Below are 17,168 nucleotides of genomic sequence, written 5' to 3' on the forward strand. Positions count from 1 at the left end.
GCTTCAGCAAAGTAAAGAAGATAAGATGTAAAATGGATCTTACCTTTATCAGGGCTGCTCTTACAAACCCCAAGGACAGCTCACGATGTCACGTTTGATCCTCTCTCCCAGGAGAGAGATGCTCTCAGCTTCCTCTACACCCAGCTAGCAGTCAACCCCTCTTTTTCAGCCCATCTCGTGCTCAGCTGGTTCTGGTGTAGGTAGAATGCAGCAGAAGCTGTTGTCCCCGGTCCCAGTGACCTGCACGCACTGGAATGAGTCACAGGTGCCCCGCACTTGCTGTAGGGTTTTAGCTGCTCGCACCTTGCTAACACCCTGTGTGAGTCTACTGAGGAAACGGCCCTGGTGAATGAGTAACACGGCTCTGCAGCTGGTAGGGTGCGATTAGTTTGTCAGATTAGTAATAAACCAAAGGTCTAATCTTGGGTTGTCTTGGTCTTCTGGACTCGGACCTGCCCAAAGCAGAGCTGTGCGCGGATGGCTGGACGTTGGGGCAAACCCTGGGTACCCAGCCTCGGTGCGTCAGCAGATCTCGCACTGCTCTGCTTCTTTTAAGTAGTTTAGTGTTTGTGGCGAAGGACTCCAGGTGAGGACTAACCTGCCCCACTTCATAATTAACACTGGCATTTGGTTTATTTCATTTAATCATGCATAACTCTCATGCAATTAAAAACACTCTTTCCCTTCAGCAAAGTAGGAATCTCTGGAATAAACCAGCCAGGTGGGAACTATTTGGAAAATGTGGCAAAACCCCAAACTTGGTGTAATGGGAGGGTTTTTCAGGCAGGGCTATTTTTACCCTGATAGCAGCATCATTGCTGTATAAAAGTCTGTTGTAAAGAGGTCGCTGCAGGTGTGGAAGAGTGAAAGGTGTGAAGGCTTCAAGCAAGAGCATTTGTATTTGCAACCAGGACAGGCTGAGCGGGTTGTGTCAGGCAAAGCGATCTCGGGAGCGGCTGGAAATTCCAGTGGATAAAGTTAATAGCAGTTCCAATGGATGTGGAAATGGAAATAAAATAGCACCCTATAACACTGCAGCTGCTTTCCCCAGCGTGGCCCCTGCCTTGCTGTAAGTAACTGCCTTTGTAAAGCTGAGTGTTGCTCTTATCTTAAAAATACATGTTTTTTTTCTGAGTGTAGCAGTTGTGTTGGGTTGGATTCCTGACAACTGCAGAAGTCTCAGAGCTGTCCTGTGTCAATTAGCAGCTTCTTGGTAATACGGCCTTAAAAAAAAAAAAAAGGGAGGGGGGAAGAAGTAAAAATAAATACATCTGATTTTTAATTGCCTTGGTACAGCAGAGCCTTGGGTGTTGGAGTATTTTAACACCTGCCCAGCTCAACAGTTGCTTATTGTTGCTGGGTTTTACAGCAGAGCCCAAAATGTCAGCGTGCAGCTGTGGGCGGGCAGGGTTTGCATGAGGGGTTGGGACAAGCCAGCAGGGAACTTGAGGTGCCAGGAGATATTTCTGGGCTTGCTGAGAAAAGTTGAGGATCATTCAGTGTGAAAGTGTTTGCAGGTGAAGCGAGCTGTGCTTCAATGCCAAATTTAAGAGCTGTTCTGCGCTGAAAAGTTTGCTGCGTGAGCTGTGCATTCGCTGTCTCGTAGGTTGGAGACTGGAGTGGCAAAGGCAGTGCCAGAGCCTCCCCGCGCTCCCGTCCCCTTTTTGCTGGGGAGGAGGAAGAGGATGAGCCAGATTCTGTTTCTGTGTGTCAGCAGCAAAGCTGCTGCCCGAATCCCAGCGCCGGCCACCTGTGCCAAACCCACAGCAGCAGAGTTTGGCCTGCACATGCTTTGTGCCTGCTGTTGATGTTTAAAAAAAGCCAACACCCCCCCCCCCCCCAAAAAAAAAAAAAAAAAACCAAACCCAACCTTTATCTTGCTTCCCTGGAGCGGGGTTGAGTTTGCCACACTGCTGCAGGGGAGGACAGAGGGCTTTGTTCGAGGTGGTGTCCCCCAAGAAGGTGGCTTTCACCGGGGTTCCTCCTCTCTCTGGATGCGGTCCAGAGTCATTACAGCCGCTGGAAAGACTCCCGCTGGCTTCAGAGGGCTCTGGGTCCTTCAGTTTTTGTCATCTTTTCTGCAATATTTAATTAGCTAGGTAAAAATGAACATCAGCAGTTGCAGTTTGTGGGTGGGGGGCAAACGATGCACAAGACCCCCTGTCTTTTATGCTTGCTCTTGACAAAATGCATCCCCTCCCTTCTTCCCCCTCGAGTAGCTTCAAAGGCTGTTTAGTTTGTCGTTGTTTGGTAACTGGGGAGGATACTTCACCACGCAGCTCAGGAGAACTTGAACAATCTCGTTTAAAGGGAAAAGAAAAAAAGCCATGTTTTTTTCCAAGCTTTGAATCTCCTGTGCTTCATTTTATTTTTGTTTTTTTAAGAGGCACTTCTGCCTGAAGTGTTAAAAACACACCCTTGGAGCTGCTGCAGCAAAGCTGATCCTTGGGCATAGTAAAAGGTTTAATGTATTTTTGTAGGATCCCTTTACAATTCCCACAAGAGAATCCTACTAGGAAAAATAGAGCTACAAAAAAAGTTTTATATTTGTTTAAAAAGAGCAAAACCAAACCCGATTGCCAGGTATTACCAACTGCATCATATTTAACAGGTGAAAGATATTTGAGCCCGATGTGACTCGTCGGTGCAGTTGCTATCACTGGATAATGTGCCTTTACAGCTTGCCAGGTCTGTGTCAGAGACGTGCAACTACATGTGGCCAGTTTCTTTCCTCCCCCATCCTGGAAAAATAGATCCCTACTGTCTAGCCATGGAGGAGTATGCATTTTTTCCCCAGTATATAATCTTTGGTATTCCTACAGAAGATGCTAAATATAAACAGTGGTGAAGGTACCTTTGACTAAATAAGCCAAATGTGGCAGAAGGGAGCTCCGCCTGGTCTTAGGGGCCACAGCGGGATTTATGGGCCAGATCTGAGGATTTTCTGAGCTTTGGCGTTTTCTGACCAGCCCAGCCCACGTGGCATGACAGGGAAGGCTCAAACCTGCAGCCTTGTTCACTTTGCCCCGGTGCAGGGACAGCGACGCACCACGTGTGGTGGGACAGGAGATGGCAGTGGGGCTTTCCAGGTGATGCGGTAGTGGTGCTGAGGAGGGGGACAGCAGGGTGGCCTGTTGGGCTGTTAGGATGGCGGTGATGCTGCACCCCATGTCCTGCTCCCCCAGGTGGTGCCTGGTTCTGCCTGCGTGCAGCGGGCACTCCAGGAGATGCACCGTGCCCAGCAACCAAGCTATGGAGCTGTGCCTCCTGGGTCTGCAAAGACATGAGCTGTTTGAGTCCAGGGCCACCTGGCCTCCCTTTATGCATCCTTCTGGGAAACGGGCAGAAGTTGAGCCCTCTGTCCTCCTCGAGTGGCTTGCAGTCGTAGAGCAGGGGAGAGCAGAGGTGGTTTGATTTCTAAAGGCTCCTTTCTTTTTGTCCCCAGATCTCAGGAGCTGCACCTGAGAACCGAGGCGCATTCCTATCTCTCTGACCTGACTAAGCCATCGGACTTGGAGTTCATTGAAACCAAGAGACCGCGCCTGGATCTGCTGCAGGACCCCCTGATGCGGCACTCGCCTCTCCTGAACCAGAGCCAGCAGGGAGGGACAGAGGATCTCTCAAAGGTAAGGGGACAACGGCCTGGGATGCTAGCTGGGTGTGGGGTCTGTGTTTTGGGATCCCCTTGGCTTGTGTAGAGCTACCTTTGAGGCTCTGGGCCGCTACTGAAATCAGTGTAGATGGTGGTTCCTGATGCATCAAGCAGTGCTTGGTGGTGGTGGATGAAATGGGGTGACCATTTTGGGGACACAGAAGTGTATCAGCTTTCCCCATAACTTTTATAGTCACGGGCTTGCATTTACTGGGCTATTAGATGCACCAGAACAATTAGGAAGCTCCTGTAGGCTGAATTAGGGATGGTCATGTCTGGCTTTTCTGGATGCTGTGCCCTGATTTGATTTTTTACTTGACCTTTCTCATTTATCACATCTCTTTATTTAATATTGGTGTTTGCAGGGTTTGAATTGGTTGCTGGTGGTTCTTTAATATAATCTTCCCCAGGAAAGCCTCCCTTGTCTTAGTCTCATTTAACAAAGCAAATTGTTTACTTGCAATTGTCCCCTCTGCGCATATAATAAATGTTGCAAAGAGAAATCCCTTGCTTGTGTGCCTATTTGGATTTACTTTTGTGCTCTGTTGGGGTAAATTGTATTTGATTTTACCTCGAGCTTGGACGTATTCCTGGCTGGCAGGAAAGTCTTGCTGGGTAAATATGCTGAGGGCAGCTGGCTTGCGCTGCCAATGCGAGCTCCAGCGCTGTGAGCACCGAGGGTTAATGCGGCTGCAGGCTGGGCTTCGGAGATGTCCGAGCCCTCAGTGAAATGAAAGGGAAGTCAGCACCCTTACCTGGGACCACGGGATGGTGTGCTGTATTGCCGTGGGAGCTGACTGAAATAACACGTGGGCCAGAAAGCTCTTGCTTGGGAGTGCTGGGATATTCAGACATCTCTTAGCAGTATAGTACTGATGGGCCTTACATGAGATCCCTCTGACCTGTCTCGAGTGAGAAGGACATTTAACTTTGGGGTCGTTCAGATGCCAAGGGAGGCCTGGCTGGATCTCCTGCGGGAGAGGGCTGCAGGGCCTGCCTGTTAGGAATGGTGAGCTGATGCTGGAAGGGATGGAGCAGCTCTTTAAGAGCTATGTTTGAACTCGGAGACTACGAGAAATGCACCAGACACATCAGCTTGCTCTCCTTCAGCTCTTGATAGTGTGTTGCCTTGGAAAAGGTGCCTCCAAGATGCTGCGGCTCTTTTGTGTCCCATCTTTGCCGCTCCCTCCGAGATGTGTCTTAACGAGGCGATGCTGTGACCAGGAGTCTGCTCTCTGGGCCACTGGGATGTGTTGTGGTGGCTCTGAACCACACTACCCGTGGGATGCTGGGTTGGGTGGCTGATGGGGAAATAAACTGTTGGCCACGAAACAAAAAATATCTCCCTCCAAAGATGTGAGGAAACCAGGACAGCTTTTCTGTCTGCGCATTATTTCCATCCCTAGTTCTGTTCTGCTTCTCACCGGAAAACCACGTATTGTCTCAGCTATTTGTTTCTAATAGGCAAAGCCACTCTTGAGGCATTAGTTGGTGAGTTCAAGGGGCTGCATTTGTTTCTTGGTCTCTGACACGTTTCCAAGAATTACATGCATTTTATGGGGCTTAAAACATTTGTTAATGAAAGAGAGAGAGAGAAAGCTGTGAGATACAATTCAGGAAGACAAGATTATGCTTTTAGTGGAGCCATTTGTAATTTCAGGGTCTGGAAGGAAGAAGAAGATGTGGTGTTTCTGACTGGTGAGAGCCTAAGTGGAGCTGGGATTAGCTGCTCAAAACTAGCAGGGGCTGTTTCCAGAATGGGTTTGATGAAGCTCACTGCAAGACTGGGATGATCTCAGTGCTGTTCAAGTGGTTGGGAGCAGAAGGCAAGTCTGGGGTGTAGGACCACCACTCTGAAGGTATATCTGCCTTTGCAGCTTGGGAAATTGGATTAATAGCAGTCTTTTGGCTTTTTTTTTTTGAGCAGTTATCCTCAGACTAGTCTATAAACTGCTTGTGGACATTAAGGTCGTGGTAAAGCTCCTGCAGCTGATCCGTGCATCGCCCTGAGCCTCAGCGTGTTAGAGAAGCTGTTCTGGGTGTGCTGGTCCAGAGGAAAAGCAAAGAGCTGAGACTGGTCTTTGGCCACAAGCTCTGGACACTTGCATATCTGGGCTATTTACACATGTAAAACTACTTCTTGTGTCCATGCTAAGCCACCAACAGTTGAATTCAGAACTGGGCTCTGATGGTGTAAATCACCATCTAGAACAGCTGATAAAGACCTTCCGAAGAGGCTCTGTGCTGAGCTCCATGACTGCTTTCAGCTCCTCTGCCTGGCTGATGTGACCTCCTAAAACACCACGTCGTGATGCAGCCCGTCCTGGCAGCTAATTCCCACTCCGCTTCATCCCTGTGGACGCTGGCCCACGCTTCACTTCTAGCACCACCGTGTTTTTCCTGCTTGCTCATGTCCTCTGTTCTCAGGGGTTATTCTGCAAGCTTCCTCCCTTCCTGCAAGCGCTCTGCAAGGTGGGTGCAGAGCCAGAGGTCTCTGCATCTGCGAGCTGCACGTGGACCAGAGCGGTGGCACACATGTGGTGGCAGGACATGTGTCCCAGAGCGGTGGCACACACGTAGCAGCAGGATGTGTCCCAGTGACCAAAGCTGGAGAGAGAAATGTGCTGTTCCATCTGTGCTGCTGACTCAGTGCCTGACGAAGTCATTCGATACTTTATCTAGGGCAGCTTTGCAAGCCGGGCGAGCTCTTTGGGTGAGATGCACCATGTGAGCCCAGTATTACTAAACACGCTGGTGGTTGTTTAGAGAGAGTATTCTAGGAGTTGTTTGCTTACCCCTTACCCCATTCCATGTTGTTGCAGTCACTGCGTGGGGAGGAGCTCAATTTACTCATCCAAGTAACAGCACTAGGACTGCTTTTTGTGGTGATTTTGCAGATGGAGCTAACTTTTGCACAGTAAAGAGCTTCACAAAACCCTCAATAAAAAGGTTAGGGCTTTGCTTTCACACTCTGGGTGCCAGCCTGACTGTCCCAAGGGACGTAGCTGTAATGCCCCAGCAATGGATGTTGCTTTCAGGCAGTGGGTACCTGTTGGTGTCTGGTTTCAGAGCAGCAGTGGAGCTGAGATGCAGAATCGGGTCTGTGGTGGTGTGAGTTTAGCACGTCCCTGAAAACTATCGGTTATGTTGGGTTTACCAACCTTCAGCCCAGAGGAGAGAGGTTAACACCATTCCTGCACATTTCCAAGGCCTTTGTTTTGGGCCATAATCTGTGCTCTGAACACAGATGAAGTAATTGATGTGGCAAATGCTGGTGACAGGTTCCAGTGTTTTTCCCATTACTACCACCAGAAGAGAAGTGGATCTCTTAGGTCTTTTAGTCCTCATCTACCTCTCCCAAACATGGCGTGAGCTGGGCCCCTTTACCCCATTCAGGATCACTGCAGCCTTGCTCCAGGCGAGGCTTGGTTTGTAAGGAGAAGGTAATGCCTTCTATTAGATCAGCGCGTTATAGCTGGAGAAAACAGACTCGCTTTTGGGCAGCGTGCCTTTTGAAAGCAGCAGCTTTACAGCTAAATCTCAGTTGGTCTAGTAAAAGGTATTGCCTTTCCTTATGAACATTGGATTGCTCATATCCTCGAACACTGGTGTTTCTTTTCAAGCTGGGGAAGAAAAGATTGTTTTCTTGCCTGCTTTCCCCCACTTGAGCATCTTTTTCCCTGTAAGAGGGGTTGCTGTGACGTTGCTGCAGTGCGTTTAGTCCTGTGCTCCTGCTGCTGGACGGAGCCAGGAAGGCTCAGGCGAGCTCAGTCTGCTGGGGGAGAAATGAAATCTCCCCGTGCCCTCTGTGCCAGCGTGGGCTGACGCTGCCTCCGAGAAGGTGCTCCCTTGAGCTGGCTGAGAATAACCAGGCAAAACTACAGCAGGACTGTTTTTTCAATCACTGCAAGCCTGGATGTGAGATTTGTTGGAAGAGCTGCCATGATGCAGATTTGCCGGGTGTGCTCTTGGCAGAGATGCAGGAGCTGGTTCCCAGGACCCTCGGTGGCTTCTGCTTTCTTTCCGATAGAGAAAGTCACGGACCTCCATCACGTAACAGCAGATAGGAGTAAAACAGACGGCTCCAGAGTGGGCCAGTAATGTATCTGCACGATCCCCTGTCTCTGCGCATACGTGCGCAGCTGGTGCTGCGTGCAATCCTGCCCCGTAGGGACGGTGAGCGTGGTGCGTCTGGTTGAGCAGCGCCTGCTCTCCCCCCTCCAGAGCTGGAGGTTAGTCCTGCCTCTCCCACCTCTTCCTATTCCCTTTATGCTTCCACTTGTTCTTCCCATTTCTGAGACTGCTTTTCCACCACGTACGTGGTTTGCTGCTCCTTCCTATAGGATGTGAGTCAGTTGTGATCTGCATTTAGTCCCCTTGCAAGGGCTGGCTGGCTGCACTTATGCGTAGCCTATTGCTACAGCAGGAATATGCTTATGGGGAGCCATGTAGTCCCACGGGTACGGGGCTGGGTGGAGGCTTAGGAAACCTGAACCTCGCTGCCTTCTGCCCTGGCAGGCCGCTGGTCACTGGGTAAGTCTCTTCCCCTTTCTGTATCTCAGATTTCTCCATCTGTACAAGGGACAATGCCACTTCCCTCTTTTGTAAAATAATTAACAACTATTGATGGAAAAAAGGCTATTAAGAAGCCATGTGTTGTTAGGACTTGGACTCTGCTTTACATTGTTGAAGGGTTTTAATTTCTTCCTTTTCTGCATGAGTGTTTATGTTGTGCTACAGACTGAAAAATGGAATAAGAAAAGGGAAGGGGGGAGTCTTGGAAGAGACAGCACCAAGGCCAGGAAATATGTATGGCAAAGCAGAAATTAGGGCAAAGGGTATTTTGATTTGATGCATGTTAATGTAGCTTTAAAAGCAATTAATTGAAAAAGGAGGAATTAACACATTTAAAATGCCTTTTTAATGATGCATTGAAGCCAGCAGCATACATGCCAAATTTCACACTGGCTGCCCGTTCCAGAGCCCAATTTACAATAAACTCCTGGAAAACAGGCTGGGGATGGAAAGGCTCTTGGCTAGCCTGCTAACCCCTGCCCCGGCCGCAGGCTGGCAGAGCACCGAGGACAACCGACAGGCCTTTCGGGAGCCCTGCTTCCTCCTCACCGTGCTGGACGGTGCCTTGGCAGTGCTGTTCCCTGGTAGCTGCTCCATCCCTTGACGAATGTGCGGAGGGAGAGGAGCGGGAGGCTGGGGACTCCCGCAGCAGGGTTTGCCCCAGCATGGGGAGGGATGCTTGGAGGGGCAGCGCCGCAGCTCCCAGCACGGATAGCTGGGCGGGCTGGCTGGTAAATCACCAGTGCCTTCTGCTCCGTGGCTTTGTTATGGGAACATTGATCTGTTGCTGGGATTAACCTCTCAGAGTTTCCAGTGGGTTGGTCTTGCAGTTATTAATGAAACTGGCTGGAACTTGTGTTGACCTTGGCAGAGGCCCCAGTTGGCTTGGAGGTAACTGGCAAAAGCATAATCTCTAATTGAGTAATCCAGTGCTGGGGGAAGGGAGCGGAGGGGGTGGAAATGCAGCAGTGCTTTGAACTGGGAGAGCTGCGGCGCTCTGACGGGATGCGTAGGAGTGGAGCGCTCAGAAAGGTGCTGAGCACGGCAGCCGCTGAGGGAATTAGCAAGGAAAAGTGAGGCGGCATCTCGGTTCCCGCACCCCGAGCTCCCTCTTGTAGAAACCAGCCCTGAATTCCAGCGCCTCCCCGTGATTTATTGCCGCGGAACAATAGCGCAGAGGGGCTGGAGAGCGAAACGAAGCTGTGAGTGCTGGCCGTCCCTGGGCGCGTGTCCTCCCGTAGCCTCTGAGTCTGCGGCATGGATCACGCTGGGCTCTCCCTTCCCTGCCGGAGGTTGTTTTTCACTTGGGAAAAAGAGCTCTGGGCTCATTCCTTGGGCTCTTGATGAACGCCTGCAAGCAGGGACCCAGCGACAGCACAGGGCTGTCCTCCTTGACCGTGCACCTCTGCTGCAGGAGAGGGAGCCATTTCCTTGTCCAGCTGTGGCTGTGCCCACGTCTGGTGGGGAGGGGGTGGCTGCCAGGGAGCCCCATGGGACACCCAGGCAGAAGGATCCTGCGGAGCGGGGGTGGCACTGATGGAGAAGGGACACGCCGATGCTGCCAGCACCCTGCCACTCGTTCCGGGTTATCTGAAACCCAAGTGAGATGCAGAGCTCTGTGCCAGTGCGTGGCTTGATCAGCCCTGTGAAAGGTGAAATGCCTCAGATGACTTGCCACGAGAAGAAGAATAATTCTCACCCTGTGAAAGGTGAAATGCCTCAAATGACTTGCCCCGAGAAGAAAAATTCTCGCCCTAAGGACTGCAGGGTGCACAATGTGAAGCCTGCACATGCTGCATGGCTTCCCAGCTGCTTCTTGGAGGAGCGGACTTCTATGGAAATGGCTCTAACCTTAGGTCTGAGCAGTGAAATGCAACCATTTTAGTGGGTACAAACATACCTGTGTCTCTCCTGCTTTTGTCCTCCTTCCCCTGCGGAGAATGACATTTCTTATTAACTCTCCTTGCAGCCTTCTTGTCCGGCAGGCAGGCTGGGCTTTCCCCGTTGTCCCAAGGCTGGTGGTGCAGTTGGGCGCCCATCAGGAGCGAGTAGCGTGGTGTTATTGAGTTCAGCAGCTGTAGGAGGATCCTCCTGTGACGTGTTCAACATCCACCCATCTGCCATGCGGTTGCTCATGCTGTTGATTTGTGCTTGATAAAAATCTGATTGCTAAAATGATTCGTTGGGGTGGGGGAGGGGGGGGGAAGCTTTGCGTTAGGGCAGCAATGATTCAAAGCTATTTCTGGGAAGATGAGGGAGATGTTGGCATTCTCTGTCATTCCAAACATATTTAAAAGCTGAAATATTTGCATTGTTCACGTTGTCACAGCGCAAACACTTCTGGCTGGATTTCTCCTTTCCCTTGCTTTCCTCCCTTCTCCGAAGATCGTTTCCAAATCGCAGGAGGATGCGTGTGAGTGTGTTGACCCCCACTCACCTGCGCGTGAACACACACATTCGGGAGCGTGGGTCTGCCTTGTGCAAGCAGTCTGGCTCTCGTGGCATGCCCGGGTGTTCGTTGCATCGCCCGCTGTGAAGTGGCTGTGGCAGGATGGCTGCGAGGGCTTGTCAGCAGCCCGTGCCGTGCACCAGCTCGGGATGGGAAGCCAAGGGAACAAACAGCTGGAGGAGTGTTGTATCTGGAATGGGGTGCTCCGTCCCGTGCACGGCCTCGTGCTGGTTTCATTCGAAAAATCAGATGCTGTTAGGTGTTGCGTAGTCCTTCCAAGATGTTCGGCTCCTCCAGCCAGCCCTGGGGTGGGGAGTAAAGGGAAGGAGCACCGAGATTGACAAGACAACTGATTTTATTCCATTTTTCAGCTGAAGTTCCTATGGCTGAAGAACTGAACTGTGGCCTGAGAGACTCGGGCACGGTAGGGAAAGCCCTCGTGGGCTGTGGAAATGCTCTGGAGGCAGGATGTAAAAACTGAGCTTGACCTTCCCTGAGCCGCCTGCAGCCCAGCTCTCCCCTGCCCCAGCTGCTCCAGCCCGCGGCGGTCCCCGAGCCACGGAAAGCGGGGCTGAGGCTCAACAAGGCTGGAAAACCGACGGGCGAACTGATGGTGCCTCAAGCGCAGGTTGTTGTTTTGCACTTCTTCAGCTCGTTTGTGGTGATCGACATCCAAAACAACCTTTTAAATTGCCTTTCAAGCCGTAGCGGTGGAGAAGGGCGGTGTGATAAGGCTGGCTGCTTCTCGGGAGCCTGCTTCATCATTTACATAATTGGACTTTTCTGTTCCATTCAGTCAATATTACAAGGCTTGCTCAGTGCGACATCTCACCTGATCTGTTTGAGGGAAAGAAAGTCCCTTGACTTTTTGTGCCTCACCCCTGTAACTGGAAGAAATACTGCCTTTTTTTTTTCTGCTTGCAACAGGGCAGCGTTGTGAGCTGGGTGTGCTGCTTGGAGATTTTTTCTTCTCCATCTTTGAAGTGTTTGTACATGCTATGTGTATCTGCTTTCTCTTTAATAGCAAGGATTCTTATGTGCCCTGTTATGTCCTGGAAGTACAGGGGAGCAAAGCTAGTTTGCTGCTTAACTTTGTCAGTCCTCGGGTGGGACTTAGGAAATGGGGTTGGTGTGGCAGAAACTGGCACTGGTCTCCTGTGCATTGCTCCAAAGCACAGGGATGGTGCAGGGTGAGGAGGGCTATGCCAGCTACTGTCCGCCTGCGGTTAATCCATTTTTGCACATTCATGGTAAAAAGAAACTCCCACCTGGAATAAATTTCCAAGGAAGAATTCAGTCCTGGTACCAAGAGTGAGGTCCTGGCTATTTTCTTCTCTCCCTGCAGTTTCAGCCTGATCTGGGTTTCTTCTCTTCTCCTCATCTTCTGGGAGGGGGTGTGGGTGCTGTTGGGCACAAAGCACTGCTCCAGCTCCCACCGGATCCAAGCGCCCTCCAGGATGGGATACGTGATTCTCCCTGCTTCCATGTGATCTGGCTGGTTAGTGCAGGTGACAAAGCAGCAGGAGGTTGTTACCGATTTGCAAGCAGGTATGTCTTCTCGCAGATGAACTTGGCCTCCCTCCTTGTTCAGCGTCCCTGTATGCCCCTCCTCGCCAAGGGTCTTCCTGGGGAGGGCGAGGGATTAGGTGGGAGCAGCTTGGGCGTCTTCTCCGTGAACATACAGCACCGAGCACGTTTTTGGTGCTGTGCTTTTCTATCATTATGAAATGCAGCCCATCCACAGTTCTGACTCACACAATGAAGCCAGTGAGTTGTGACACCGATCAGATTAATTTTGTGTGCTGCGTTTTGAGGAGGAGAGGTATTTCATGCTAAATCCTTCCTTCCCAGCACTGGGTGGAAAGCCGTGGAGGAGATGCAACAGCAATCGATGGTGTTTGCCTGCTGCTGCTAGAGGGGATGGAGTGGGGGAGTGATTTCAGACATGGATTTGGCAGAGACGAGTTGCTGCTCTTTGTGCCTGTGGTGATGGAGCTGTAATAACATATTGAACATGGCAACAGCCCTTGCTAAAACTCCGTGACTTCACGTCTATGCTTCGTGGAGCCTCATCTCTTAACACTCTCAGCATCGATAACAAGAGAAGAGCTGTTGAGTGCCAAAGGGCCTAGTTATAATCGCTCACGGAAAACCTCCTTTCTTTTTGGACCCAAACCTGCTTTTTAAACATAAAAACTCTTTGGCTGTGTTTTAGGCAGAGAACATTCAGAGGGTTTTCTGGCTTGCTCCACCACGAAATGCTCTGCAACTTCGCGCTGCATGGGGGGGGCCGAGGGGCGATGGACACTTGGTGTGCGTCAGGAATGCTGGCTGCGTGCTCAGCGAGCAGAGAGGGGTTGTTTTAGGACAAGCTGACAGGCCCTTGGCTTGTTCTGCTGCTCTCGAAAAATGTAATTCTAATTCTTGGCACCTTTCTCCAGGAGGATAAGGAGCAAGAGCGCGGTGGAGCCTGCTCTCTCTGCCCTTAAAAATGGGCTTTTACCCAGTGGCAGAGCTGGCTCAGGGCGGGAGCGATGTGCTCTGTCCTACCCCTGGTTTGGTGAATTGAAAGCGGAAATTAGTGGGGGAGAAGCAGCGTGGGATGAAATGACCTGAACCACCTCCTTGCAGTCCTGACCTAGATCTAGTTACTCTTTGGTCATCTTAGCGCTCTGACCGAGCGTCTTCTGCGTGTGCCAGTGCTCAGCCCAGCTTCTGCTCACCTTCATCCCAGCCAAGGACTGGCAACCCCTTTAATTCCGCAGCCGGTACCTTTTCCTGCACCCAGTACCTTTTCCTGTGGGATGCAGGGGAGGAGTGGAGCACTGTCCTCTGGCAGTGCCAAGCAGCAGAGGAGGAGGTGGGCAGCAGATGTGGGGCTGCCCAGTGTGTGGTGCCTCCGCCACATCCCGAGGGGCTCCCCACGGGGCTGCGGAGCCCGCAGCACCCCACTCCAGCGCACGCTGGCAGCGGGTTTCTCCACTGCTTTGGCACTTTATCACCTCCTCTGCCTGCACGATAATGCTTCCTAGGCTTGCCTTTGAACAACCTGCTCTGATTGCTGCCCTGACAAGGGACATGGCTGATTTCTCTCCTCCCTGCGCTGTTCCCTGAGGAGCAGCAGTGATCGTTTCTGCCTTCTGATCTCCGTGTTGGATGCCGTTGTTCCCATGGCTGCTTAGGAAAGAGCCATTGCCTAGTGCAAATCAAGCCGTCCCACGTGGTTACGTGACCAAACCAAGCACAGGCTTTTATTTCAGGCTGTTTTTCAGGTCTGCGTTATTTTATCTCGTGCCAGCCATCACAGGTATGACACAGAGCAGATTGCCCCCAGCAGCTAATGTGTTTCTACCTCGGCAGCAGGCAGAGTGGCAGATGTAAACACAGGAATGTTACAGTCTTTCAAACACTAAAAGCTACTAAAGAATAGGCAGGTATGTGTATATAAATATATAGTGTGCATTATATTTAATAATGATATTAAAATATATTTGGAGGGGGATTTGTAAATTCATGCATCCATGAATGTTTCATGTGTATATACTTTTTCGCAGGTTTTTAAGTAATTGAAAAGCCTACATTTTTTACGTATATGTGTGTGCACACACACACATATATATGCTGCCTCATATACTTGTAAGCTATTTTTTCAAAGGCTTCTTCTAGCTGTGCAGTTCAGTCATCCTGCCTTCAGCAGCCTCACAGAGAAAGGCTTAGAGTCTCGAGCAAAGCTAAATATTGATTTGAGTCAATCCGGGTGCACTTGGAGACATCACTAGTGTTCATGAATACAGCATAATCGCTGATTGGAGTGGGGAAATTTCATCATAAAGGCCCCAAAAGGGAGGTTTATTATTGCTTTCTTCCAAATGCCTGAATTTTATTAGCTTCAGTCATTCTTGGCAGGGCAGTGGAATGGGATTTTATAGTTAGCAAAGGAAAAGTAAACACAGTAATCATTTCACAGCCCTGTGCCTGCCAAACCAAGATGGAAATTCCAGCCTTGGTGGGAAGCTGCTGCTTTGCTAACAGATAATAGCAAATACACTGTGGGCTTATTCTTGCTATGGGAGCTGAGATGTTTGGGGTTTTTTTCCTGTAACATCCTGGCCTGGAGAGGCAGGGGTGCTTCATGCTTTTATGCAGGAACAGCCTGGGCAGAGGTTTGCAGTTTGAGCAACTCCCAAAGCCATTCACAGTTAGAAACGGTGCTTCTGCCCTGAGCCTTCTGGAGCTGCTTTATCCGGCGCTCTTGTTGGTATTTGGTCTTTCCTTGGTCAGTTTTGCTCTGATCGCGGAGCTGAGTGATGCTTGAGGAGTGTCACACTTGAGACGCCGTGATGGTCCCTACACCCTGAGACCATCTCTACCTGCTGAATTGGGGGGTAAAAATATTATGGCAAAAAAATTCTCAAAATAAATCCAAAACTCTCATGAAAGGTTTGTTTTGCATGTTTTTCTGGGCTTGTCGAGGTGGAGGGCTGGGCTGATGGCTCACGTCTGGACCAGCTCCCGCCTGCGTTTCCTGCTGCCGGGGGACGTTATTTCCTCCCACCTTCCTGCCCCACCGGCTGTGGGGATGGCGGTGGGGATGGCCAGCACTGCTGCCCCCCCTGTCTGCCGCCCCTGGGGCTCAGGATGCGGCCTCCTGATGGAAAAGCAGGCGGAGCAGCGAAGGAAATGGCTACTCAAACAAGCGGCGAATGTCGAGGCACCCCCTTCCACGTGTCTGCACAATTATTAGAACAATAAACCATTGAACGCAGCCGGCGGCTGGCTCTGATTGATGGTGCAGCTGATGGTTGCTTTGTACCACCCGTGCTCCCTGTCAGCACGTATCCTGAGCGCGGCGGCATGTCTTGGTTGGTGCTACACCCGCCTCTTCCAACGCACAGAGATGCCTGCAAGCAGCCGGGGCCATGCCCCATATCCCTGCGTGTGTCCCAGGGTGTTGTCGTAGCACCGCTGCTTGTGGGGTGCTTGGGGTCGTGGCTGGTGCATGTGTTTTGTATGTCCGGGGGGGCTGCCGAGCTGCCGGTGGATGCCTCGGGCAGTGGAGGGGCAGGTGGAGGCATTGCAGGGCCAGCACCTGCTTAAAGGGGAGATGCCAAAATGAAGGGGGAGTTAAACAGGCTTCAGCGGTATGTGGGGGACAGATGAGGCCACTAAAAGCTTCATTAAAAGCCAAAACAAGCTGTTTCAAGGGAAGGGCTTTTTTCCCCTCACGAGCCTGTTCTTTACATTGGTTAAAATTTTTTCAAAAGCATCTAAGCAGCTGTGAGCCTTGTTTCACGCTTAAACAAGTTTTCCAGTGCAGTCACCTCGAAATGGAAGTCGGATCGGCTTGGATTCCTGATGAAGTTTCCTGGTTTTTTTTTCTCTCAGCCAGTGAAGTTCACAGGTCAGATTTAGCAGTGACCCCTATCTGCTTCCAGGCCACTCAGTTCAGATCTCATGTGCGTGTTTGAGTCTCAAGATATGCGTGCGTGTGTACTGAAATGTTCTGATAGAGACTTTACTGATAAAAATTGAACTTTTGGGATCTTACTAGATTTTGGGGGCAGGGGAAGTCTTTGGAGTATTGCCATTAAGTCCGGTTTTCTTGCAGTCTTAGAATTTCTGGTTTTTACAGATGAGAGGTATTTGATGTCCCGCTTTATATACCTGAGAGCACAGCTAGAATGAGCCTGTACATTAAGTGACCCTAAAGACATTAGAGCAATGAAGTGGTGGCATGCAGTTGGTGAGGAGAGCTCTGTGGATGGCTGTAGGAGCAGGAACTTCTGTTTTTCGGGCTGACACAGTTGGAAGAGGAGCTCCTGGGAGTGAGCAGGAGTTCGGTGCTGGGACCCGTCAGCCCATGCCCAATGTGCTGGGAGTCCCCAGGGGAGTTGCTGGTGATCCTGGCTTGGTGCAATGGCTCTTGCATGTAAGAGGAGGTTTGGGCTGGTCCCACAATGCACCTCAGCCTCCGCTCAAACCATCTTAGGCCTTGCTTGCATTTCCTTTCTCCATCAGTCAAGCTCCTTCTCAGTAGGCAGCTCAACTTCCAGGATTTGGGGGAAAATAATTTGGGTGATGGTTGTGCAGGGAGAACAGAGGGAGGGAGTGCGAGCAGCCTTTAGGTATGTCTTACTTGCGGCGGTGGTTAAATAGAGCTGTCTTCATTCATTCCTTTTCCTCCCTTCTCAATCTGATGCCCCTTCAAGCCGACTTCCCGATATTAATACCGTGTGCCGGTCCTGATTACCTCCCTGACAAATCCCTTCTCGACAGGGCCGCCCGGGTGCTGCCCTGAATGGACCCCCGTTTGGATTTGCGTGGCTGAGGAGTCCCTGCTCGCTCCTCTGCCTCCTTCCTCCTCCCTGGCAATAGGAGGAAATTTAAATGTTTCTGAAGAGCGACATTTCCATTTCAAAAGCTGTTCGCTCAAGTGCGTCTGGAGTGGGATTTCTCTCCCCCCACTCCTCTCTGAATGGGAGCTTTAGAAGT

The 17,168-nt window shown here is 50.8% G+C and overlaps 1 protein-coding gene across 9 annotated transcripts in view; it reads left to right on the forward strand.

The window, feature by feature from the left end:
* The window catches only part of NCOR2 (nuclear receptor corepressor 2), a 258,314-nt gene that overhangs the window by 98,559 nt on the left and 142,587 nt on the right, over positions 1–17,168 (forward strand). For all 9 annotated transcript variants that reach the window (XM_076352524.1, XM_076352529.1, XM_076352530.1 and 6 more), the window contains exon 4: positions 3,446–3,626. In XM_076352524.1, coding sequence (XP_076208639.1) covers positions 3,446–3,626 — 181 coding nt within the window. The remainder of the gene's footprint in view (positions 1–3,445; positions 3,627–17,168) is intronic.

The sequence above is a fragment of the Aptenodytes patagonicus genome, chromosome 15, assembly GCF_965638725.1.
Source record: "Aptenodytes patagonicus chromosome 15, bAptPat1.pri.cur, whole genome shotgun sequence".
Lineage (NCBI taxonomy): Eukaryota > Metazoa > Chordata > Aves > Sphenisciformes > Spheniscidae > Aptenodytes > Aptenodytes patagonicus.